This window comes from Megalobrama amblycephala, linkage group LG5 (genome assembly GCF_018812025.1).
Source record: "Megalobrama amblycephala isolate DHTTF-2021 linkage group LG5, ASM1881202v1, whole genome shotgun sequence".
Taxonomy (NCBI): domain Eukaryota; kingdom Metazoa; phylum Chordata; class Actinopteri; order Cypriniformes; family Xenocyprididae; genus Megalobrama; species Megalobrama amblycephala.
Window position 1 is genome coordinate 40,056,167 of NC_063048.1, and position 26,285 is coordinate 40,082,451.

The following is a 26,285-nucleotide window of genomic DNA, read 5'->3' on the forward strand; positions in this document are numbered from 1 at the left end:
ATATATATATATATATATATATATATATATAAAATGTGTATAAATGTATATAAATTTGGCCGAGATACAACTATTTGAAAATCTGGAATCTGAGGGTGCAAAAAAATCAAGATATTGAGAAAATCACCTCTAAAGTTGTCCAAATGAGGTCCTTAGCAATGCATGTCCACTCACAAACATACAGTTTTTATATATTTACAGTAGAAAGTTTACAAAATATATGGAACATGATATTTACTTAATATCACAATGACTTTTGGCATAAAAGAAAAATCGACAATTTTGATTGTACAATGTATTGTTGGCTATTGCTACAAATATACCTGTGTGACTTATGACTGGTTTTGTGGTCCAGGGACACACACACACACACACACACACACACACACACACACAGACACACACATATATATATATATATATATATATATATATATATATATATATATCCATACACTTCATATATATATATATATATATATATATATATATATATATATATATATATATATATCCATACACTTCATATATATATATATATATATATATATATATATATATGTCCATACACTTGTTTATTTAAATAATTATAACAATATAATAATTATTGTTATAATTATTTAAATACAAATATTATGTCATTTCCAGAATAATGTACTAAAACAATAATTAAAATATACCTAAGTATACAAAATATTACAAAAATCAGAAATACCTTACTATATTATGACTTGTATATATATATACTGCCCTCCAAAAGTTTGGAAATGCCCTAGAAAAGTGGGGTTTTGGACAACATTGGCATGAATCCTTTTTCATTTGTGATAATTTTGCACTGATAAGGGACAACACAAACTACGAAAACATATTTTCTTACATAAACAGTTTATACATAGAAAAAACTTACATTTTCGATTCATCAAAATATCCACCATTAGCAGCTCTCTGACCTAAACTGGGTTCTAATTGGTTCATTGTATTCTAAACTTAATTGGCAATCAATTGTTGAAGCTATTAAGGTGTGCTGAGCCAAAAATCTTTTACAAACCTGGACCAAGTTTAAACCAGTAACCAGGCATGGCAAAGGGGCATGTCTGACCATGTATGTGGAAACAATTTTATATGTGTGTGTTTATGTGTGTGTGTGTGTGTGTGTGTGTGTATATATATATATATATATATATATATATATATATATATATATATATACACACACACACACACACACACACACATAAACACACACATATAAAATTGTTTCCACATACATGGTTATAACAAATAATATAAATTATTATATTGTGCATGTTCTTTCCAGAATATTATACAGAAACCATAGATGTAAATGATATATTTTTAATTAGAATTTTAATTAATAATGTAATCATATGAGTATTGTATGGTAAACACTTATAAATACTTATGAAAAGAAAAACAAACAACATTTTCACAAAAAACAATACATTTATTCAAGTGTTCTCCAGCACAAGTACATAAGGAGCCTTTTTTTCTTCGTTCTGGGCACATAACGAAAGAAAGGGGGAGAGGTGGCGAATGATTGCTACATTTGCTGTATGAGCTGATTGCAAAAGAAGAGAAGGCCTGAAAAAAAATTATATGACACAACAGAGGTCACAAATATCAACAGTGTCACTGAGATATACAGAGAACCTGTCAGGAGAGCAAACAAGAGGCTGTTACAGCCAAATATATATATATATATATATATATATATATATATATATACCCAAATAACGGAAAATAAATTTAACAAAACAGAGAAGAAATAAAATTTAAAAATGAAAAAAAAAAAAAAAGAGGATGGAGGGCTGGATATATGGCATGGAATGTAGGACTTAGAAGCAATTCTGCCTGGATATTAAGCAAGTACATGTTAACAGCAAAATTTATTACAATTTTTTTTGTTATTTCCCATTATGAGTACATGTTTTCCCACAGATAAGCACCAACTACAGCAATGTCTATTCTAAAACAATATAAGAATCTTTCATCATTTATCATTTTTTCAAGTACAAAGTTAAAATGCCTTTGTTAATATCTTTATATGAGAGAGTAAAATAATAGTGCTTCTCCAATACTACAAGAAACAAATGGAAAAAAACAATCATTATCAAGACACGTTTATTTCTTTCCCAAATAATATATTTTTTCTCAATTAGATAAAATGTTTAGCACCTTAGGAAACACCTACAATCCCTCTCTTAGTACTTAAAAAAAGAATTAAAAAGCAAATTGAAACACACTTTTGTATGTAGGGCTGTGCAGTAAAGATGGGACTGTTAAAATCACTAAGCGAACTCATTCTTTAGTTTTATCCCCCGTTCGACACATATAAATATGAATTACAAAAGACACCCTGCTGCTTTATAGCTTATGTCAATTAGCCTGTTGCCATTTTGTCAATTACCCCCCTCTTGCGATTTTAGTGCTGTTTTGATTCTATGATATATATTAGCAAAGAATTATATTTGTACATCTCATAGGTCATTTAAAAAAAAAAGCAACAGACAATTTCTATGTACAAAATGTACAAAAAGAAACAAATCTGGGCATCGATAAAATTTGGAAAACAAAAGAAGAAACTTTGCTGAACATGACAAATGTTAAGGTATGTAAGCAGTGCAATGCCTTAAAGGATTAGTTCACTTCAGAATTAAAATTTCCTGATCATTTACTAACCCCCATGTCATCCAAAGATGTCTTTCTTTCTTTTTTTTTTGAGGAAAACATTCCAGGTTTTTTCTCTATATAGTGGACTTCAATGGGGACCAATGGGTTGAAGGTCCAAATGCAGTTTCAATGGGTTCTACACGATCCCAGACGAGGAATAAGGGTCTTATCTAGCGAAACGATCGATCATTTTCTAAAAAAAGAATAAAAATGTATATACTTTTTAACCGCAAATGCTCGTCTTGCACTGCTCTGCATCATGTGTGATCTTTCCAACATGATTACGTCATGCGTGGCAGTGCAAGACGTGCATTTGTGGTTAAAAAGTCTATAAATGTTTTTTTTTTTTTTTTTAAATGGCCGATCGTTTCACTAGATAAGACTCTTATTCCTCATCTGGGATCATGTAGAGCTCTTTGAAGCTGCATTGAAACTGCATTTTGGACCTTCAACCTGTTGGTCCCCATTGAAGTCCACTATATGGAGAAAAATCCTGGAATTTTTTTTTTTTTTTTTTCGACTGAAGAAAGAAAGATATCTTGGATGACATGGGGGTGAGTAAATTATCAGGAAATTTTAAATCTTAAGTGAAATAATCCTTTAAATAAAAAAAAGAGCCTAACAAGGATTCCATTAGAGCCCATTTCTAACCAAATTTAGCCTATATAGCTTGTGTGATAACTAAAATATTGACATGGTCAACATCCACCATTTGCAAACATAATAATGTTTTCAGATCTACGCTAGGGACCAGACGTAGTTAACGACCGTGCGATGTCATATACCGACACCCCATCCGACTACTTTTCCTACAGGGATATTTAACAAGCACACTCACTTTGAGATTATATAAGAACCTATTTCTCGACGCGAGTTATGATAAAGCGACTCCGTAGCACATGGAAACATGAGAGGGGTGCTATTTGAATTCGTCCCCTTCACCACCGGCACGACAGATGGATTTATTCTATCCTAGCTCATTCATTCACATCTATTGGCACAGCCCTACTGTACACAACAAAGTATTACCTTATATAACGGCAAGAGTTTCACATCATTTAACAGAACCAAAAAAAAAATAGAGAACAATTCACAAGAATCAAGGAGAAAGATTTAAAAAAAAAAAAAAAAAATATATCAAAGAAATAAAGAAGTATACATATACAAAAGTGCTCGATATTGTTGGTAACACAGCACAAAAAATTGCTATAAAAAGGTAGAAGAACATTGTGAAGCCGCACCTTTAAAGATTTGCACCTGACTGAGAATAGCACGCGGGCGCCGCAGTTGAAGGTCGATTCACCTGGCCGACGAAGGACCGACGCCATCCTCCCCGCGGACGCCACGCGCGCTAAGAGTTGTACAGTAATGATTCTGGTCTGGGTGACACTAGAAAAAAAGTAGCTCACCACAGCCTTTGATTTCAAGGTATAGATGACAAAAACATCACCGCCCATGTGGCTGGTTCCATGCGTTCAGACTGCAGGCATACTGAAGGAAGCAGACCTCAAAGATTGAAAGGCTGAGGCGTGTTTTGTTTTATTTTTTTGTTGTTTTTTTTAAAAGAGCACCAGAGAATATTGTACAAAAAGGCTGTAAAAGATATAAAATGAGATGTGGCAGACCCGGCTTGACCTGACATATTTTTTTTTCTTTTTTTTTTCAAAGTTTCAGTCATTCGTTTTACCTGGCGACGCTACAAAACATAGTAGCACCACATGAGTTGCAATGTTTTTCACCACCTTGAAGCACCATATTGTCACCTATTACAGTAGTACCTTTATTACCTTCAGTCGTGTATAGAAACTGTAAACAAAGAGGTATTTGTGATCTGGTGTTTTGGATTGGTTAAGACAAAGCTCCCCTGACACTGAAGAGAAAGCCTTTTTTCCCCACTCTCTCACCAAAGGCTCAGACGCTGGAGGAGAGGAAAGACGCGCACCGTGAGAATAAGATCGATCCGCGACCCGACAGTCGAAAAACTCAGGAGTCGAAATGTTTAAATGCGATTTCCGTCTCATTTCTGCCTCGAATTGTAACATCGTCTCTCAGTGCCTTAAAAGGAGGCCGTGTCTCAAGTATAGCTTGCACACATAATTCAAATACTGGATAACACTGCTAAAAAGTAAAATGGATAATAAAAAATTAAATAGAATTTAAAAAAAAGAGAGTCAATTAATTCCAAACCAGAAGAAAAAACCCAAAACAAAACATGAAATACCTTTTTTTTTTTGTGTTGTTGTTGTTGATGTTGAACTTGCAAATAACATACGAGAGCTCGGTTTCAAAGCTCTTGGTATAACATCGGTTTAGATTTTTCTCATCTGTACTGGGTTTGAGTTCAGACGCAGGCAAAGTACTCTTTGAGTGGTGCAAACAAGTGACGGATGACCGGGACGCTCCAAGACCTTCCCAGCAGCCTCTGCCTGGCCAGACGACTCATGTTTGACACGTCTGTGTAATGGACAGGGAAGCCGAACACCCTGACGTCCAGGAAAAAGAGAAATGGGCAGCAGTTTAGTTTCAATGTATTCACAAATGCGACACTCTTGTGATATGAATAGATTATGAATAATCTAGTACAGCTTATTATAATTGTTGTATTATAGATATGGAATATCACACAGGATGCATTGAAGAATCTTATATTGATAAAAAAAAGTGAAATGCTGTTCTTTTTTTCATCAATGAAATTTTGTTTCCACAAAAATCGAATCTCAACATAACACAGACTGTTACGTAACAGTCGGGATCATTAATATGTACGCCCCCAATATTTGCATATGCCAGCCCATGTTCAAGACATTACACAAGGGCAGCCAGTATTAACATCTGGATCTGTGCACAGCTGAATCATCAGACTAGGTAAGCAAGCAAGAACAACAGCGAAAAATGGCAGATGGAGCAATAATAACTGACATGATCCATGATATCATGATATTTTTTGTGATATTTGTAAATTGTCTTTCTAAATGTTTCGTTAGCATGTTGCTAATGTACTGTTAAATGTGGTTAAAGTTACCATCGTTTATTACTGTATTCACGGAGACGAGAGCCGTCGCTATTTTCATTTTTAAACACTTGCAGTCTGTATAATTCATAAACACAACTTTATTCTTTATAAATCTCTCCAACAGTGTAGCATTAGCCGTTAGCCACGGAGCACTATCAAACTCATTCAGAATCAAATGTAAACATCCAAATAAATACTATACTCACATGATCTGATGTATGCATGCAGTATGCATGACAAACACTTTGTAAAGATCCATTTTGAGGGTTATATTAGCTGTGTGAACTTTGTTTATGCACTGTTTAAGGCAAGCGAGAGAGTGCGCAATTTAAAGGGGCCGCAACATGAATCGGCGCATTTCGAATTATGCCCCAAAATAGGCAGTTAAAAAAAATTCTAAATGGGGTATTTTGAGCTGAAACTTCACAGACACATTTAGGGGACACCTTAGACTTATATTACATCTTGTAAAAAAACATTCGATGGCACCTTTAACTATTATAACCATGATAGACATACACAAGAATTCAGAGTATCTCTGGTTTATCTAACACAAGTGCTCGATGTGGGTCGGTACACAGTTTTTACCGTCAACGTACCGCCTGTTTTCCATGCGTACCGGGAGTTCCGACATGTTGCACGTATTGAAGCCCGCTGCGCCCTCCCTTCTACAGGAACACGTATTGAACTGAGCATCAGGAGTACCAGCACTTTTTTTCCCACTTCAAGCACTGTCTAACACTACAAATTTTAAAAGTATAACTGGAAGCAACAGTCTGTCAATTTGCTTTTCTGTCTTGACAGTCCACTTGTGGTTGGCAGTGTTGGCGAAATTTACTTTTAAAAGTAGTGCATTACATTATTGCGTTACCCCCAAAAAAGTAACTATTTGTGTTGCTTAGTTACTTTTTATGAAAAGTTATGCATTACATTACTTTTGTGTTACATTTTTTTTTTTTAATAATAACAAATAAGCAAATAATAACGACATGAATAAGCCTCAGGCAGAAGGAAATGCATATTTACGCCTGTACAGTAGAGGGCGCAGCTCAAACAAACCTTTCGGCTGTGCTGCCATTCTGGATCAAAGAAGAATAAGATACAGGAGAAAGAAGTTCAACACTCTTATTTCTAAATCTAATCCAAGTCATTTTTGCTTATTAGAATGGTTGAATTGGATCATTGAAGGTCAGCAGCAAAGACATTGGTTAATAAAGTGAGATTAAATACATAAAGTATATTTGTGTAATTTAATATAGTTAATTATTACATGTTTGCGTAAAATTCGAAGATTGCATTTCACTGTTTTTATTCATTTTGAGTAAATGCATGTTCACATTTAGTCTAGAACAACAATAACCATCATGTTCACACAGCGCACACAACACTTTATTTCTCTCAATGTGGGGACAGGAGAGCTGTCAGTCAATAAATGTGAAAAAGTAACTTGCATTACTTATTTGAAAAAATAACTTAGATATTTTGTTGTAAATTGAAAAAGTAATGCGTTACTTTACTGGTTACTCGAAAAAGTAATCTGATTACGTAAATCAATCCCCAAAAAGGTGTAAATCAAATATACCAAAACAGGAAAGAAAATTGTGTTTGTCAAACCATTTCATTGTGTTTTTATATTGTTGTTTATATCAATGTTATGGATTACATGAGACATGTATTGATATGTGGTGGTCATTTTCTGTTCTACTGAGTAGGATATGGTTTCAGTCAGCCAGTAGATGACAGATGATTCAATCAATAGGAGATCAAATCACTGTTCACTGGGGTCACTCTGCTGATAAATGTCAGTGGCTATGTTTTCATCCAAAGAGGTGAATTTAACTTATGAGCAAAATTGGAATATTGCATAAAACACACGTGTTCAAGAGAACCCTTCCTGGGAAATTGGTGCAAAATATCTGTAATACAAACGGAAGTTGCTGAAATCAGGGAAGCCACTGTGGCTCTTTTTTGTACATCATAAATTACTTGCGCCTCAAATAATCACAATAAACGTTGTGATATCAAGCATTCAAAGGCGTATCCCTGGTGTTTGGGAACACAATTGTGTAAGATCATTTCAGAATGACCAAACGATGAAAACGGTCCACTGGTTAATATTTCCGGTCACATCCTCTGTTGAGGCGTGAGTTTTTTGAGCGCATATGTTTTTTTATGCACATTTTTAAATTTATGTGCATCTTAGCTCTTCCATTCAGTGTTTATTGGGTAACACTTTACAATAAAGTTAGTCATTAGTTAACAATAGTTATACTTTAGTTAACATAAGCTAAGAATGAACAACACTTCTAAAGCATTTATTAATCTTAGTTAACGTTCATTTCAACATCTGCTAATACATTATTAAAATCAAACGTTGTATTTGTTAATGCATTGTGAACATGAACAAAGAATGAACAGCTGGATTTTATTAACTTACATTAAGATTAATAAATACTGCAACAAATGTATTGCTCATTGTTAGTTGATACATTAACTAATGTTACAAATGACACCTTATTGTAAAGTGTGACCATTTTTGTTTTATGTGATATCCCAAAATTTGCATAAAAATAGGTGGATGGAAACATAGCTAGTGTTACATTTGGGCTTATGGCACATATATTTTCTTTATAAAGGCATCTGGTCATACCTCTCCATCTCAGTGCACCACAAGATGTCCTCTTTGTCATTCATGAATACAGGGAAGTGCTGGTCTTTGCCCTGCTTTATGGAATTTGACCGTGTGGTGATGGTCCGCACTTTATCAAACTGTAAAAGATGTGAAAAGAAACTGCTGTTTGTGTTGCTGTACAAAGCTTTATATGGAAAAAATCGAGGGCCACTGTCCTGCAGAGTTTAGCTCCAGTTTGCCTGAACCTGGAAGTTTCTAGTAAGACCATGATTGGCTTGTTCAGTTAAACTGAGGTTAGAGCTAAACTCTGCAGGACTCTGGTCCTCCAGGAGCAGGATTGGATATCCCTGGTCTAATGGGTACCTTAGCTGTCCTGCCATGCTCCAAACAGTCTTGAAGGTCCAGTTTATCAGTGCACATGGCAGTCAACGGTCTGAGAGAAGAAGGAAATAGAGAGGTGAAATGATAAAGTGAGAGATTAAATAAAGAAAATAATGTTGAGTCCATGTCTAACTAACCTGTTCATGCCAGGCAGGTTACCCCAAAAGTAGCGAGCTCTGTGGGCAGCAGACACCTCCTTAGCATCGATCATCACTGGGTTGCACTATGATACAAAGAAACAAATGTGCATAAATAAACAAATAATAAAATACCATATTGGTTTAAATATATAATAATTAATGAGCTTTTGAAATCTTGAGCTAGCAAGCATATGAGGGCTTAATTTGTTCCTACACAGCAGGTCATTTTACCACTAGGTGGAAGCAAAACCTACTGGTTTATTTTAAAGCCCCACTGACAATATGAGTCTTAATCATCATGGTAAATTGTGGCTGGTTGCATAAACTGCTTAGACTAGTCTTGCAAGTTAGTAATCTAATTTTGTTCTTCAAGACCAGTCATAACTTTGTTAAGGCCGTTATATAAAAAGGAAGATTGGTCTAATTTGAATCTGAAAAGTAAGACTGATTAACCCTAACTAAATGACTAGTTCTTAAAGGGATAGTTCACACAATTTACTCACCCTCATGCCATGCTAGGTGTATAAGACTTTCTTCTCTCAGACAAACACAATCAGAGTTATATATAAGCTGGGGTATGTATTTTTTCAACAACACTGTTTGGAAGTTAGTCGGGCCGACACCAACAACAAACGTCTAACCAATCAGCATTAGAGGGAGATTTGAAAAAAAAAAAAATAATTGCAGAATAGAGATGATGAAACACAATACAAAACAGCACAAAAGAATATCACTGCAATGAAGGTTTATGACTGGGCAAGCACTTTAGGACCCATGTTTAAATCCAGTGCTGGAGAGAGCTAAGCGGGAAGGCCTGAAAACAGACATGGAGGCTGCTTTGATTCCTTCTCATGTAAGTAACACTGGGTTTTGATTGTCTGGAGCTGCTGTGCTGTTGGCGACTAACAACGAACACTTGTTTGTATTTACACGTGTGTGTAGTGCGCATTCATTTTTTGTGCTACTTTGTTGCTTGAAGCATTTTGCTGCGCATCAGCTGTGATGAACAGACATCCACTCTCACATTGCGTGTGTAAGTTTTGGAGGCGGAGCAATGAGGAGAGGGGTGGGTTTGTTTGGGTTGATTTCAAATATCAACAATGTCCAACAGTGTTGTTGAAAAAATACATACCCCACCCCCACCTTTAAAAAATATCCTGGCACTTCCAAGCTTTATAATTGGAGTGAATGGGGATTTTGAAGCCCAAAAAAGCGCATCCATCCAGCATAAAAGTAATCCATACTGCTCCCACAGGTTAATAAGGACCTTCAAGTGAAGTTTTTGTAAGAAAAAAATGGATGTTTGCCGGAAGCTGGTTATTACAGTTTATAAAGTTGTAAATATGGATATTTTTCTTACAAAAACCCATCGCTTTGCTTCAGAAGGCCTTTATTAACCCACTGGAGCCGTATGGATTACTTTTATGATGGATGGATGTGCTTTTTTGGCCTTCAAAATAGCACCCCCATTCACTCCCATTATCAAGCTTGGAAGAGCCAGGATATTTTTTAATATAACTCAGATTGTGTTCGTCTGAAAGAAGAAAGTCATATACACCTTGGATGGCTTGAGGGTGAGTAAATCATGGGATAATTTTAATTTTTGGGTGAACTAATCCTTTTAACTTAGCGACTGTGTTTATGCAACTGGCCCTTGGTCATTTGTGCACCTCTAAAAAGCGTGAGATATCCCTCTTGTCACTGACGCCCATGGCCACCACATTCTCAAAGAGCCAGAAAAACGGCCTGTTATCTCCCTCTTTCGGTCGGGCCTCATGTAACAGCCGGTAAAACTCGAAGAACAGCCGACCCGTGCCCTCTAAAATAGAGAGATGTGTTACAAAAAAACAAGAAAGACAGAAACACAATATCATGAAAATGAACACAGACAAATATGAGCTGTGTTATAAAGTGAAGCACTAACTACCATTCAAATGTTTGGTAATTTAACATTAAACAAATGGTAATTTTAAATTTTCTTGAAAAGAACAAAAAACAGTAAATATTGTTACAATTTAAAATAAATATTTTATATATTTAAATGTTTTTTCAAATATAATTTATGCCTGTGATGACATAGCTGAATTTATCATCATTACTCCAGTCTTCAGTGTCACATGATCCTTCAGAAATCATTCTAATATGCTGATTTGCTGCTCAAGAAACATTTATTATTATTATTATTATTATTATTATTATTATTATTATCAATGATGAAAACAGTTATGCTTCTTAACTTTTTCATTAAAACTGTGAAACTTTTCTCTTCTTTTTTAAAAAAGCAACAGAAATAATTATAAATGTCTTTACTGTCACTTTTGATAGATTTAATATGTCCTTGCTCAATAAAAGTATTAATTCTTCAACAAAAGAAATCGTACTGCCCCTAAACTTTTGAATGCTAGAGTAAGTTTGAAACACTCATACTAGCCACAGCTAACTGATATGACTAAGACTAGAAAACACATCAGCTAAAGATACTCCTACCGTAGAGACCTTTTCTTGCTGGATTCACTATGGAGAGGTCATTGCACGGGCTTCCACCTATGACAAGATCAAAAGGACCCCATTCCTGGATCTGTGAAATATTGAAATAAACATGAAACATTGAATATAGTGATGAACAGAAGTGTGTTAAGTATTTTGTCAAGTATGAACATAGACAGTACATAGAGGAGAAAGACCATTTAAAAAAAAAAAAGCTGATACAATTTTAACCTGAAGAAATCACTAGTGATAGTTTTCGATAATGGCCTACAGTTATGAAGATTTAAAGGTGCCATAGAATTAAAAATTGAATTTATATTGGCATAGTTGAATAACAAGAGTTCAGTACATGGAAATGACATACAGTGAGTCTCAAACTCCATTGTTTCCTCCTTCTTATATAAATCTCATTTGTTTAAAAGACCTCCGAAGAACAGGCGAATCTCAACATAACACCGACTGTTACGTAACAGTCAGGATCATTAATATGTATGACCCCAATATTTGCATATGCCAGCTCATGTTCAAGGCATTAGACAAGGGCAGCCAGTATTAACGTCTGGATCTGTGCACAGCTGAATCATCAGACTAGGTAAGCAAGCAAGAACAATAGCGAAAAATGGCAGATGGAGCAATAATAACTGACATGATCCATGATAACATGATATTTTTAGTGATATTCGTAAACTGTCTTTCTAAATGTTTTGTTAGCATGTTGCTAATGTACTGTTAAATGTGGTTAAAGTTACCATCGTTTATTACTGTATTCACGGAGACAAGAGCCATCGCTATTTTCATTTTTAAACACTTGCAGTCTGTATAATGCACAAACACAACTTCATTCTTTATAAATCTCTCCAACAGTGTGTAATGTTAGCTTTAGCCACAGAGCATATAGCGTCAAACTCATTCAGAATCAAATGTAAACATCCAAATAAATACTATACTCACATAATCCGGCGCATGCATGTAGCATGCATGACAAACACTTTGTAAAGATCCATTTTGAGGGTTATATTAGCTGTGTGAACTTTGTTTACGCTGTTAAAGGCAAGCACAAGCTCCTAGGGCAGAGAGCGTGCGATTTAAAGGGCCCGCAGCATGAATCGGCGCATTTCTAATGATGCCCCAAAATAGGCAGTTAAAAAAATTAATTAAAAAAAATCTATGGGGTATTTTGAGCTGAAACTTCTCAGACACATTCAGGGGACACCTTAGACTTATATTACATCTTGTAAAAAAACATTCGATGTCTTTGCGAATTAGATAAGAGCTGCCGCCAGGTTTCCAAGATGGCAGATAAATGTGCAGACTTTTAAATAACTAAACTGAGGTGAAAGATCATACTCACATGTTTACGGGTGACATTTCTCACGTCACCCACATACATGATGCGTCCCTGGTGCCGAACGAGGCCAACGGTAATGGAGTCCTCACACACTTCTGAGGCCACGTAACGCTCCACCTGGATACCCAGCTCCCTCAGAACCAGCAGCCCTAAAATAATCACAAACCCCACGACAATCAAAAACTAAAATAGTTTTTTGTGCTTATTATTGGACAATATAAATGCATTATGTCAGATTATCACATTGCATTTATGGCTCAAGCAATTGCCTCAAAACAACCCGGCTGCAGAACTGAGCGCCCATGAACAAAGATGGCGGAATTCAAATTGCATTCTTCCATGAGATCCAGCACCAGCTGAGACAATTGGGAATGCTAATGAATAATTTTCTCCATGTATAATTGCTTCATACACACCTACAATGCCCAAATATCCTATCAAAGTTGACAGCTCGCTAGGTTTAAAGGTGCAGTCACACAATATCCATTGTCACTTTCAAACCAAGCAGCTTTTGTTGGTAAACACAGCATATCCACATGAACCCATTGCGAAATCGGCATGGGGAAATATTTCACACATGAAATTCCTGATCGCGTAAATTCCTATTGAAATTGACTGGATTTTGACCATGAAAATTCACAAAATAATCAATGATAAATGTGATGCTCCTTAAAGAGTTAGTTCACCCCAAAATTTAAAATTTGTCATCACTTACTTACCTGTATGAGTTTCTTTCTTATGTTGAACATAGTAGAAAAAAAATACTATGGAAGTCAATAGCTACCATCCGCTGTCTGGTTACCAACATTCAGCATTCAAAATATCTTCTTTTGTGTTCAACAGAAGAAAGAAACAGGTTTGAGGGGGAGTAACTGGAGATTTATTTTTGTGTGAACTATCCCTTTAACAACCAGTTTCTCGATGAATTTAAAATGATTTTATAGTGATGTCACCAGATAAATCGTTCTTTTGCCCATCAAATATGCATACGCCACATATTAATCAGGCTTTAAGTACGAATATGAACCATCCAGAGGGTCAAAACTCTGATTACAGTTAATCGCCGTTGTACAATCACACATTAGAACATGAGCAGTACAGCGGTATCGATGGGCGGCCAGTATAACAGTTAAACTAAGTGCACTTTAAAAGCCAGGATGAGTGTAATGTGATCAGCACTATTTTCCGCTGAGAGGATGAAAGGAAGGGTGGACATTCTTCACTAACCTGTTGCGATCCCATCAAAAAGTGACAGGACACGAATGGGTTTTCTGTTCTCTGCCAAAACCGGAGGGTAGAGCCTTGGTGGTTCCTGAAAGACAAGAAAGAAGATGGAGTGAAGGAGGAGGGGTGGACGAGAGACAGACAAGAAGGACAGAGAGAGAGACCTTTAAAGCACACTGCTAATGAAAGAGCGCCTGTCTCTATATACTGTCTGTATCGAACAAAGAGGCCTTTACGTTAAAGCAGTTCAGAAACAAGGGGTTATTGTTGAGCACCTGTACAATAAACGCAGTATCACCGGACAGTTTCATTAAGCATTTTCATGTGATTAAGTGTGGCTGCTTATCTGTGGTCTTTGTTAAACGCTGTAGTATTCAATAACGCTAACAATAGCAAACGCTCTTTAACCTGTACTGTAATCCATTTAAAGAGTGGAGTGTGTAAGCTAAAACTCTATGATGTTAAGATGTGTACTCAATGCACAACGCACTGTGACTGTAACACTCTTTGGCTGCTCTTCCAGAACACTGGCCGTTAGCCAAGCTGCTCTTTCACATGGTCTGGAAAGCAAATGGTTTAGGAGTCATATAATTACATAATAAAACTCTCAAACCATTCATGTTTACACTGCAAATCACACCGGGTTTGATTAAAATTGTCACAGCTGCTCAAACAACGCTAACATTGAAGAAGGTGTGATATTTATGGCTGTAATGTAAACTTAACTTTTTTGCTCACCAGCCACTGTGGCTAGTGGTTTTTCAAAGTTTCTAGCCACTCAGCATTTTCACTGGCCACAATTTTGACATTGATACCATGGGGATAAACTGCCATATAGATATTTTTAATAATTTGTCAGCAGGTACATTAGGCTGCTGTCACTTTAAGATCTGATGCACGGATCCAATATACTGATACACATGCGTTTTCTTTCCCAACTGCTTACGTTCACTTAAAACTTAACTGACTGTGGTTACATGAATACTCACCAAGACCAGCATTTGTTTTAAGTGCAATAAGCAGTAAAAAAAGAGCTCAATTTAGTACTAAGAGGTGGCGTTTGTCTGCGCGCACTTTAGGTAAAATTATGCGCTGTAACATCAACAATATTCATCCAGAGCAAATGAAACAAGTGAGTGAGGGGAGGTGGGTTTGTGTGTCAACTCGCTGACGGAAAGACGAGAGCGAGAAAGAGCAGCTGGTGTTTTTGCGAAAAATAAGTATTGGAAGCTTTCAGGTATTTCAGTATTGATATGTATCAAAAAATCTATACTTTTTCTGAAATCCACCCGCATTTGGCAGGTTTTCGGGTGTTAATCTCAAGCCCTGAATGTAAATAAGAAAAAAAATATTTATTAGGGTTGGGAATTTTTAGACATATACTGTAGCAATGCTTTCACAATGTGATTCCAAAAAGGTTTTCCATTTCTTTGTTACTTTTAAATGACTTTTCCAGTCATTTATGATAACTGGATAGGCCTTTTCAAAAATCATTTTATAGAGACTGTACTCAAAAATAGTAATTTCAAGCCATTATCATTTCTAGAGCTGAACATACTCTAACTAACTAGAATAACATATACTGACTACAGAAATTTCCAGGCCTGGTAATCTCAAATTCAAAATGTAAAAAAAGAAAAAAGGGCAAACATATCAAATATTAATTAGTTAGTATTGAGGAAAACTGGTCATACGTGGTTGAAAGAATGCATTAAATTAATCAAAAGTGAAAAGAAAGATGTGTGCAATGTTCACTGAAGGATCATGTGACTGAAGATTGGAGTAATGATGCTGAAAATTCAGCTCTGCCATCACAGGAATAAATTACATTTTAAAATATATTAAAAAAACAATTATAAAAAATATTTGTAATTTTGGACCCACTTTATATTAAGTGGCCTTAACTACTATGTACTTACATTTAAATTAATCATTTGTTACAATGCACTTATTGTGTACATACATGTTTTTACATTGTACTTATGTTTTAAAAACACCTGCATGTAATTACATCTGTAATTAATTTCTGTAATTACATTTATAATTACACTGTTGACCCATCCCTTACACCTTACCCCCCACCCTTAAACCTAACCATATCACCAAAGCTTCCCCTAACCTTACCCGTATCTCACCTCAGTAGCAGCAAAAGTGTTTTGCAATTCAATATGAACCCAATAAGTACATTGTACTTATTTTGTGATGTAAGTACATAGTAGTTAAGGCCACTTAATATAAAGTGGGACCGTAATTTTTTGCACTAATGCACTCAATATGGAGTGTAACAGTTGCTAAGGTCGGATTGGCTAATAGGGGTTTTAAGGCAGTGCTTAGCACAGGGAGCGTTTACTCTCGCAGTCTTCAGCCGTCACAAATGTTTCACTTACAAAATCCTGGTCGTGATTGTTGGCAAAGAAGTGCTGCAGTCTGCATGGCCAATCTGCCCGGCGCTCTAACAGGCCGTATTGAGCCTTCGACCCACACATATAGCAGTTCCACGGGTCTTCTTTAATAGCTGCCTGCGCCGCGCCGGGCCCCACCAACAGATCCACACATTCCACACAGAAACACCTGCAGGAGACCCAAAAAAATGATGGAGACACCAATGGCATTGATGCAGGATTAAAGTATAAAATGTAAATATTACATCATAACTCACAGCCGACAGTCTGTCTCACCTGCAACAGTTATTGTTTCCGCACATGAGCACTTCCCTCCCTCCACAGCAGATAGTACAATAGGACTGGTAGCCATCGTCATCGTATTGATACGCACATTCTAGGAAGCAGTTCTATGAAAGAACAAACACATAAAATATTAATTTGTTTGTATAGAGGAATACATGGTTGCCAAATAAAAATGTGGAATTACAGAACTGTTCAAGAACAGAGCAGAATGTTTTGTGGCAAGTTATTTTTTATTTTTTATTGTGTTTCATTCATTTAAAACAGAAATCTATACAATATACTTGTGAGATCAACTATTTAAAATATATAATCTTTTACACAGTATTTTAAGAAATCCTCTGTGAAATTCATGACTAGAAAAAAAATCTGCAGGTGCATTTGAAATGTTTTAACTAATTATCTTGTCATGAATGTCATTTCAGTTCAACTTTCTGAGTATGAATTATTATATGCAGTAAAAGACGATACTCAAGCACTGTAAAAGGTTTTGCCACAAACTCAACTGACTGGCTTCTCTTCAGACCTTAGAACTGTACATTTATGAGCTTTTACACACTTATGACCTCCTAACTGAACTCCTTTCCACAAATTGATCACTGAAATAAAAACAGTATAAATAAAAATGAATTACAGTTATCTCATAGTCTTAATAATTGCAAACAATAAGTGCAACTATAATCAAAGTACTCTCAATATTCAAAAGTGCAAATAGACTTAAAATCAATAGTTTTGTAATTAAAAGCAATATAATGTACAGTATAAAATATGAAACTATTCATTTTGATTTCTGTTAAAGAAATAAGTTTAAGATAGCACTACATAATGACAAAATTAAATCTAAAATTTTTTTTTTTAATAAACAACACCCTTAGCAACCACTCTTAGCAATGTAAAGTGTATGTTCTCAATTGATATTGTTCATTGAAGCTTACTGTATTATGTAGAAGAGTATTGTGAGAGAGATCTCGAGTGACCGAGTGCATTACCTGCATTCAGATTTAGCATTTTCCTTCAGGTCAGTCCTATGTTCATAATAAAAATCTGTTTAAATGTCCGCTGCGATATCTTGTCCTTTTAACAGTTAAGGGGTTTTCCCATGACTGACAGCGCTAGTCAAAGCATTTGTCAGTTGCGTCTTGTTCCGTGTTCACAACAATTCAGTCTTTTCAATATAAATGTCTTCGCTACTGACTGACACACTCATAAAGACAGTCTTTGCCGCCATCTAATGGTGTAATAATGTAACTTCTGTTGCTGTTCATGGTCAGGGACTTTTTTTTCCGGCGGAAGGAAGGCTTTTAGAAAAAGTCGTGCCTAACAACGCCCTTCAGCTGTGACTTATTCACGATACAGCATAGCCTCTCATACCTTATTGCTTACAAATATCTCCTGATATCTGATATGCTTTGAATAGTAAACACGATCAGTTCCAACAAAATATTTAATTTAATAAAATTGCTCACATTAAAGGTGCTAAAGAGGATGTTTTGTTTTATACATTTTTGCAATATTACTTGAAACTGTCTTTACTAACTGATAAAAGACTATTTATTAGGTGCACTGAAAGTAATAATATTAATATACATCATCTGTGCACGAGGTAGGGCCTTAAAAACATCAGCCAATCGTTTACGCGATTGGCCCTCTGGCTTGTCAATCACTGCCATGACGATCCATGTGAGAGACGTGCGGCTGCGCGCTCCAGTAACTTTCCACAGTCCACAGGCGCTGCATGCAGTGTTTTTGTCAGGAGACAGGAGTAACAACTGCAGATTATGAGTCACCTGCGGTGAGTCCGACATAATGAATCCACGGCTTTAAGTCGCGCACACACTTAACGATTGTAAGGCCGATTATGAATGTAAATTGATACTTATGATTGATCGCACTCAAACGTGTCCAGTCAGAGCCAGTTGCTTTCAGTCTGCGATTACAGTCGGTGTTCAAATTCCATGTGAAAGTATATAAATCTGCTTCAGGAGCAGGAAACAATCGCTGTATGTTGAGCATAGTCAGAATGTTTTAGCTAGTCGTTAAATGTGTGCCCGGCTTAATAACACAGCGAATGGCGGTGGTAAACACTCGTGTTCCGATACTTGTGCACGAGTTTTGGGAGGCGTTCCCTCTAAATGAGCTGTGAAGGAGGAGGGTTGTTCTTACCCATGCGCTCATTTCAAAAACTCAGTCGACAAAAAGAACCTCTTTAGCACCTTTAACTTAACAATTATTGTACTTTACTAGCATAATTCTATACAGCTAACATCTTTTACTCCACTAACAAACAAACTGCATTAACTACTAAATAACTAACTCTATGTGTGATACCTAGTTTGTTGACTCACTTTGTCTTAGTACTTAATTTTTATCTGACCTACTGGCACAATACAGTATGTAAAATTTGTTAGAAGCCACTAACAAAAAAAAAAAAAAAAATCTCCCAATAACATTAATAGACATGCCAAAATTACAAACGGGCAAACAAAGCAGCGCTTCAGGAAGTAGGAAGCAGGAATTTCCTGGCTTTTACCTTACAGCTTTGGCACATTCCGCCAATGAAGAGCGGGTGCTCCAGGGAAACATTAAGGCTGCCACAGGAGATGCAGATGTCTGGAAGTGTTCAAAGAGAGAGAGAGATTTTAGCAGAGACTCTAACACTGACAGTCAGCGATGAAACACACCTCAATGTGTATGTGTAATACATGCCTTCAATGTTTCTACATTTTTGACGAACTTCGAATACAAGCCTCTCTGAAAAACAACAGACAATAAAAAAAACATTTAAATATTGGAAAACTTCCCAGGGTTTCAGACATTTGGCCCATTTCAACTTGACTTCTTGTTTAATGGAAATTCTAGTGGTTTACATTTACATCACTTTGACAGTTATTTAATATTCAAAACAATGTTTTACTAGCATGCCATGAATTTTATAAACTGAAATAATGTTGCTAATTGTAGTGGTACTACATATTAAATTTGTCAGAAATAATTAATGACAGACAGCTGAATTATTGAAAATCTTGAGTGATATACTGAATTCAAAATTAATGCAAGGTTTGGAGTCAATTATTCCAGTTGCCACAATGACATGTGTTAATCTCATTTGACATACTAGTTCATATTACTAGTTGACACTAGATCAAAAGAGTTGCCCAAGCATGGGAGAATCAAGCATTTAGTTAAATGTATCTAAATTTTCTATTTCATTTTCCATAGTGCCTTTTACAATACACATTGTTCCAAAGCAGCAACAGTGAATGAATGAATGAATGAATGAATGAATGAATGAATGAATGAATGAATGAATGAATCATATATTTTCTACAGTTCGAAAGTTTGAGGGCAGCAATGTTTTTTAAAGGAATACTTTCTATTTTAAACTTTATAAACTTTTGGACAGTATATTATTATATTATATTATATTATATTATATTATATTATATTATATTATATTATATTATATTATATTATATTAATTTATTATATTTAAAGCACCACTTCTTTGTTTTTTTATTAAATATTAAGTGTATTATTAATTTATTTGATTAAATATTAGGCGTTTATGATAACTAAAGATAATATTATATTATATTATAATATATTATATATGAATTATATATTTCTATTATTAATGCATTTATTTTCAATTTTATAAACTTTTGGACAGTAGTGTATATTATATTATATTATATTGTATTATATTACATTACATATTTTTGTTATTACATTTAATGCATCACTTCTTTGTTTTTTTATTAAATATCAAGTGTATTATAAATTTATTTTATTAAATATTAGGTGTGTCTGATAACTAAAGAGAAAATTATATTATATCATATTATATTATACTATATTATATCATATCATATCATATCATTTCATATTATATTATATATGAATTATATATTTTTGTTATTAATAGTTTTATTTAAATTTTATAAACTTTTGGACAGTAGTGTATATTATATTATATTATATTATATATTTTTGTTATTACATTTAATGCACCACTTCTTTGTTTTTATTAAATATCAAGTGTATTTTTAATTTATTTGATTAAATAGTATGCATGTCTGATAACTTAAGATAATATTATATTGTATTATATTATATATTTTTGTTATTACATTTAAAGCACCACTGCTTTGTTTTTTATTAAATATCAAGTGTATTATAAATATATTTTGATTAAATATTAGGTGTGTCTGAAAACTAAAGAGAAATATAAAACCATTTATATGAACTACTGAACTTTTATGTAACCCACAAAGGAGACGGTGCAAGTCTGCTCCAGTTTACCTCTGTTTGATTGGTTAATAAAGCTCCATGCTGATTTAACAGCTCGTCTCTTTATTACTACTGCTAGCTTTTCCTGCCTTAGAACATGGGAATGCATTTTCTTTAGCATTTATTATAACAATAAAAGGATAATGTGGTGGTAAAAGTGTTATCTGCAAAAGTTATGTTTGAACATGTGCCACAATACAATACAAAACATGTCTCTTTAAACTTGTAGGATTAGCCGAGACCCCTGTCATAGTTCCAGACACACCCTCCTGTGTTTACTCTGCCGGCTGAGGAGATGAGAGCGCTAATCCTGATTTAGCATGTGTGGGTGTGTGTTTACGAGCGAGAACTCTTTGAACTCACTGACCTCGTTCAGTGAGAGCTCACCTCGAGTCCGCTCGTCGATGATGTCTTTGACCTTGGGTTTCTCTGTGGCTGTGCTCTTGCGGGGCTTTTTTGCTGGTGGGGGCGTGTAGGCCGCCGCCTCTGGCTCCACCCACATCTCAGGATACACTTCCTTGTAGGGGTTACGCTCCTCTGAAAAAGGCACAATGGTACATATAGATATTTATTCATGGATTATGTAGTGTGTCTATGTACACGTCCAGTGGTCAGGATTGTTTTGATATCACTAGTATTTTCTTACAAGCTTAATTCCTGGAGGACTGGCATGTGTACAGGCTTACGGGATAAACATGTAGTAAGCATCAACAACTGTACTCAAAAGCCAAAATTCTTAAAAATCACTGAACTGAGGAACAGTGACCATCTGAAATCTCACCAGATTGCACATATCTGCTTAACAGAATGTTTAGGATTGCCCCCTAATATTCGACTAATCGTTAGTTGACTAGAAGAGGCTTAGTCGGTTAGTCGCAGAAAAAAACCCTCATGGCGATATCACGCAGTTGATAAGGGACACATCATTAATGACGAGTCCTTGTGGTATTTATAGTATGTCGGGCAGGAAATCCAAACATTCGCCTATCATCCATCGATCTCAAATGTGACCCTGGACCACAAAACCAGTCATAAGTCACCCAGGTATATTTGTAGCAATAGCCAACAATACATAGTATGGGTCAAAATTATCAATTTTTCTTTTATGCCAAAAATCATTAGGATATTAAGTAAAAATCATGTTACATGAAGATATTTTGTAAATTTTCTACTGTAAATATATCAAAAAAATATTTTTGTGAGTGGATATGCATTGCTAAGGACTTCTTTGGACAACTTTAAAGGTGATTTTCTCAATATTTTTATTTTTTTGCACCCTTAGACTCCAGATTTTCACATATATAGTTGTATCTCGGCCAAATATTGTCCTATTCTAACAAACCATACATCAATGGACAGCTTATTTATCCGATGATGCATAAATCACAATTTAAAAAAATTGACCCTTATGACTGGTTTTGTGGTCCAGGGTCACAAATATGGCTCATCATTTGAAACATGTAGTAGCTGGCACAACTCTAACATTAACCAAGATAAATGTGTGCTATTATTAGGCACATCCAAGTGTTTGCGTGGAGTGTGGAAGTCTGAAGTATAGCTAGCTTACTGCAAGACAAGGAGGCGCTGGCGCGATCACTTGCATTTTTTCCTGATAACAGCGGAATCAACTTAAAATACTCCGTCATTTTTGGTCATACAGGTAAGAGTAATACATCATTCAAAACTGTAAAGGGTCCTGGAATATGTGGATAAAGGGTGGATAAAGGGTACTTTTATTTGTGTAAACTCACAATAACAAGAAAAAGTTGTGCCTTTGTAAAAAAAATAAAACAAACAGGATGCGCTTTCTGCCGTCTCAGTCTCTGTGAACTGGAGTGTGTCAAAAGAATTCACCAAAATTCAGTGTATACTTGCCTCTATATCTATAGAGAGCTTGAAATGTCAAGCAATTGTCAACCAAATCAAGTGGAAAACAACTATTCTCAAGATTATGTAATCCGTATGAAATGTCCACTACTGCGGAGATGACAAGTCAGCTGAAAAGATTATAAATAAATTAATAAAATGTTTAGAAAGTCTCCTTGCTGTACTTTCATGACACATTCATAATCATTACTTTTGCCGGTGCGCTGTGGCAAACTTTATATGTGCGCTTGAGCGCTGATTAGGCTATGTATTATATATGGGCAATTAAAGGCTCATTATTATGATTTATATGGCTTATTAATATACACGTGTGATTAGTCGACTTATCGCTTGAATGAACGACTACTAGTCAACTAAAAAAATCTTTAGTCAAGGTCAGAATTTGAACCTTTCCCTTAAAGAAAAGATAAACTACAAACCCGATTCCAAAAAAGTTGGGACACTGTACAAATTGTGAATAAAAAAGGAATGCAATAATTTACAATTCTCATAAACTTATATTTTATTCACAATAGAATATAGATAACATATCAAATGTTGAAAATGAGACATTTTGAAATGTCATGACAAATATTGGCTCATTTTGGATTTCATGAGAGCTACACATTCCAAAAAAGTTGGGACAGGTAGCAATAAGAGGCCGGAAAAGTTAAATGTACATATAAGGAACAGCTGGAGGACCAATTTGCAACTTATTAGGTCAATTGGCAACATGATTGGGTATAAAAAGAGCCTCTCAGAGTGGCAGTGTCTCTCAGAAGTCAAGATGGGCAGAGGATCACCAATTCCCCCAATGCTGCGGCGAAAAATAGTGGAGCAATATCAGAAAGGAGTTTCTCAGAGAAAAACTGCAAAGAGTTTGAAGTTATCATCATCTACAGTGCATAATATCATCCAAAGATTCAAAAAATCTGGAACAATCTCTGTGCGTAAGGGTCAAGGCCGGAAAACCATACTGGATGCCCGTGATCTTCGGGCCCTTAGACGGCACTGCATCACATAAAGGAATGCTACTGTAATGGAAATCACAACATGGGCTCAGGAATACTTCCAGAAAACATTGTCGGTGAACACAATCTACCGTGCCATTCGCCGTTGCTGGCTAAAACTCTATAAGTCAAAAAAGAAGCCATATCTAAACATGATACAGAAGCGCAGTCGTTTTCTCTGGGCCAAGGCTCATTTAAAATGGACTGTGGCAAAGTGGAAAACTGTTCTGTGGTTTGAAGTTCTTTTTGGAAAACTGGGACGCCATGTCATCCGGACTAAAGAGGACAAGGACAACCCAAGTTGTTATCAGCGCTCAGTTCAGAAGCCTGCATCTCTGATGGTATGGGGTTGCATGAGTGCGTGTGGCATGGGCAGCTTACACATCTGGAAAGGCACCATCAATGCTGAAAGGTATATCCAAGTTCTAGAACAACATATGCTCCCATCCAGACGTCGTCTCTTTCAGGGAAGACCTTGCATTTTCCAACATGACAATGCCAGACCACATACTGCATCAATTACAACATCATGGCTGCGTAGAAGAAGGATCCGGGTATTGAAATGGCCAGCCTGCAGTCCAGATCTTTCACCCATAGAAAACATTTGGCGCATCATAAAGAGGAAGATGCGACAAACAAGACAGTTGAGCAACTAGAAGCCTGTATTAGACAAGAATGGGACAACATTCCTATTCCTAAACTTGAGCAACTTGTCTCCTCAGACCCAGATGTTTGCAGACTGTTATAAAAAGAAGAGGAGATGCCACACAGTGGTAAACATGGCCTTGTCCCAACTTTTTTGAGATGTGTTGATGCCCTGAAATTTAAAATCAACTTATTTTTCCCTTAAAATGATACATTTTCTCAGTTTAAACATTTGATATGTCATCTATGTTGTATTCTGAATAAAATATTGAAATTTGAAACTTCCACATCGTTGCATTCTGTTTTTATTCACAATTTGTACAGTGTCCCAACTTTTTTGGAATCGGGTGATTAACAAAATATGATATTTTAAAGAATCTACATGCACGTCTTTATCATTCAATACTTCATAGTAATCATGATGGTCAGCAACATCAAAAAAGGATCATAAACCTTTTCATTCCCTATACTCCAAGACTTCTGAAGCCATATGAGCAGGAAGGAACATGCAGAAATTGAATTCATGGATCACTGATAACCTTCCCCTCCACTGAGCTGTCGACATGTGAATCTGTGTGACCCCATCATTGAGTCATGGAGTTGTGAACAAATCGGTTCAATTTGCGAACCCCATTAACTGGTTCATTGAGAAGAACCGGCTCAAATGAATGATTCATTCATTAATTCAGTTCTCAAGTTCAACTCAACTGTATCAGTGATTCGTTCACAGTGGTTCTTGAGTTAACAGCTCACTGGAGAGGAAGTTATAACAGCTTAAATTTTATCCTGATCCTCACACAAAGCTAAATTTTGAATTCAGAAGATTTGGTAAATAGTGAGTCAAATGGACCACATTCATGGTGCTTTTTTTTGTCATTTTTGTAGCTTAAACTCAGTCACTATGAACTGTTGTTGTAATAGAGTTGCATGGCAATTCTATAAGTTTGTGTTACACTGAAAAGGAAACAAAAGTCTCTGTTTGTGTCCCGCTGAACAAATAGCAGCACATGAGGCTGAGTAAATGGCAGAATTGTAATTTCTGGGCAAACCATCCCTGTAAACAAGCTTGACATTTTCCTTTGCAAAGCAAGCTCTCTATATGTATATCAAAGAGAAACCGCAGCAGTCTTACCTTCAGGCGGCTCTAAACCTTTAGGTCCTGTGGGTTGAAATCCTGTCATGGCCCATTCAATCATCTGTTTGTTTTGCATGTCTACTGACTTAGAAGTGTCAGTGTCGTCACTCTCCGGGCATGTGAGGAAGGTTTTCCCCGCTCTAGTGCTGGCTACCTACAAGGCAGGGCATTCAAAAGTTTTCTTTAGATAGATTTTTGCTGATCCGAGTTATTAATATGGAACACAAACAATAAACTAGAGACATTAAGCTTTGTTTAATCCTTAATCTGTACCACAAATGAATTCCTACCTGTAGCACCTCAAAGATGGCTTTCTTGTACATTGGTTGTTTATTGTAGGTTGGCTGGTGAAAGGCGTTGTGGAAGGAACTCAAAGGCAACAGTTTCTCAACACAGACCTACCAGAAAACATTGAAACAAAATATGTTCCATGTTACAATGCAAGCTCTCTTGACAGCAATAATGTTGAGTACCAGATCGTATATATATTTTTTTTTTTGATTCCACCAGTTTAAAAAGAAAAATTAATAAGAGACAAAGTCATATTTTCTCTGGTAGTCGACACATACACACTGCAAGTAAGTTTGGTTGTCAGTTCACCTTTTAGTGCTTTATCCTGTTCTGTACACACAAACTTCAGTAATTTACGTGAATGATAACCGCATTCTACAACTGAATTAACTCCCAAAAAATGCAGGTAGTGGCAACCGCATATATAAAAATGATACGCAGTGTGTGC

At 35.7% G+C, this 26,285-nt stretch overlaps 1 protein-coding gene across 8 annotated transcripts in view; it reads right to left on the minus strand.

Moving 5' to 3' along the window:
* Window positions 1–3,301: 3,301 nt before the first annotated feature.
* The window catches only part of dnmt3ab (DNA (cytosine-5-)-methyltransferase 3 alpha b), a 70,150-nt gene continuing 47,166 nt past the window's right edge, over window positions 3,302–26,285 (minus strand). For 7 of the 8 annotated variants that reach the window (XM_048192264.1, XM_048192266.1, XM_048192262.1 and 4 more), the window contains 15 exons: window positions 25,837–25,944; window positions 25,544–25,700; window positions 21,278–21,427; window positions 19,307–19,351; window positions 19,131–19,210; window positions 16,595–16,707; window positions 16,304–16,487; window positions 13,920–14,004; window positions 12,696–12,841; window positions 11,345–11,435; window positions 10,528–10,676; window positions 8,855–8,940; window positions 8,700–8,769; window positions 8,355–8,473; window positions 3,302–5,174 (listed from right to left, as the gene is read on the minus strand). In XM_048192264.1, coding sequence (XP_048048221.1) covers window positions 5,033–5,174; window positions 8,355–8,473; window positions 8,700–8,769; window positions 8,855–8,940; window positions 10,528–10,676; window positions 11,345–11,435; window positions 12,696–12,841; window positions 13,920–14,004; window positions 16,304–16,487; window positions 16,595–16,707; window positions 19,131–19,210; window positions 19,307–19,351; window positions 21,278–21,427; window positions 25,544–25,700; window positions 25,837–25,944 — 1,725 coding nt within the window. In that variant the 3' untranslated portion in view covers window positions 3,302–5,032. The remainder of the gene's footprint in view (window positions 5,175–8,354; window positions 8,474–8,699; window positions 8,770–8,854; window positions 8,941–10,527; window positions 10,677–11,344; window positions 11,436–12,695; window positions 12,842–13,919; window positions 14,005–16,303; window positions 16,488–16,594; window positions 16,708–19,130; window positions 19,211–19,306; window positions 19,352–21,277; window positions 21,428–25,543; window positions 25,701–25,836; window positions 25,945–26,285) is intronic. The other variant, XM_048192265.1, reaches the window with a different exon arrangement.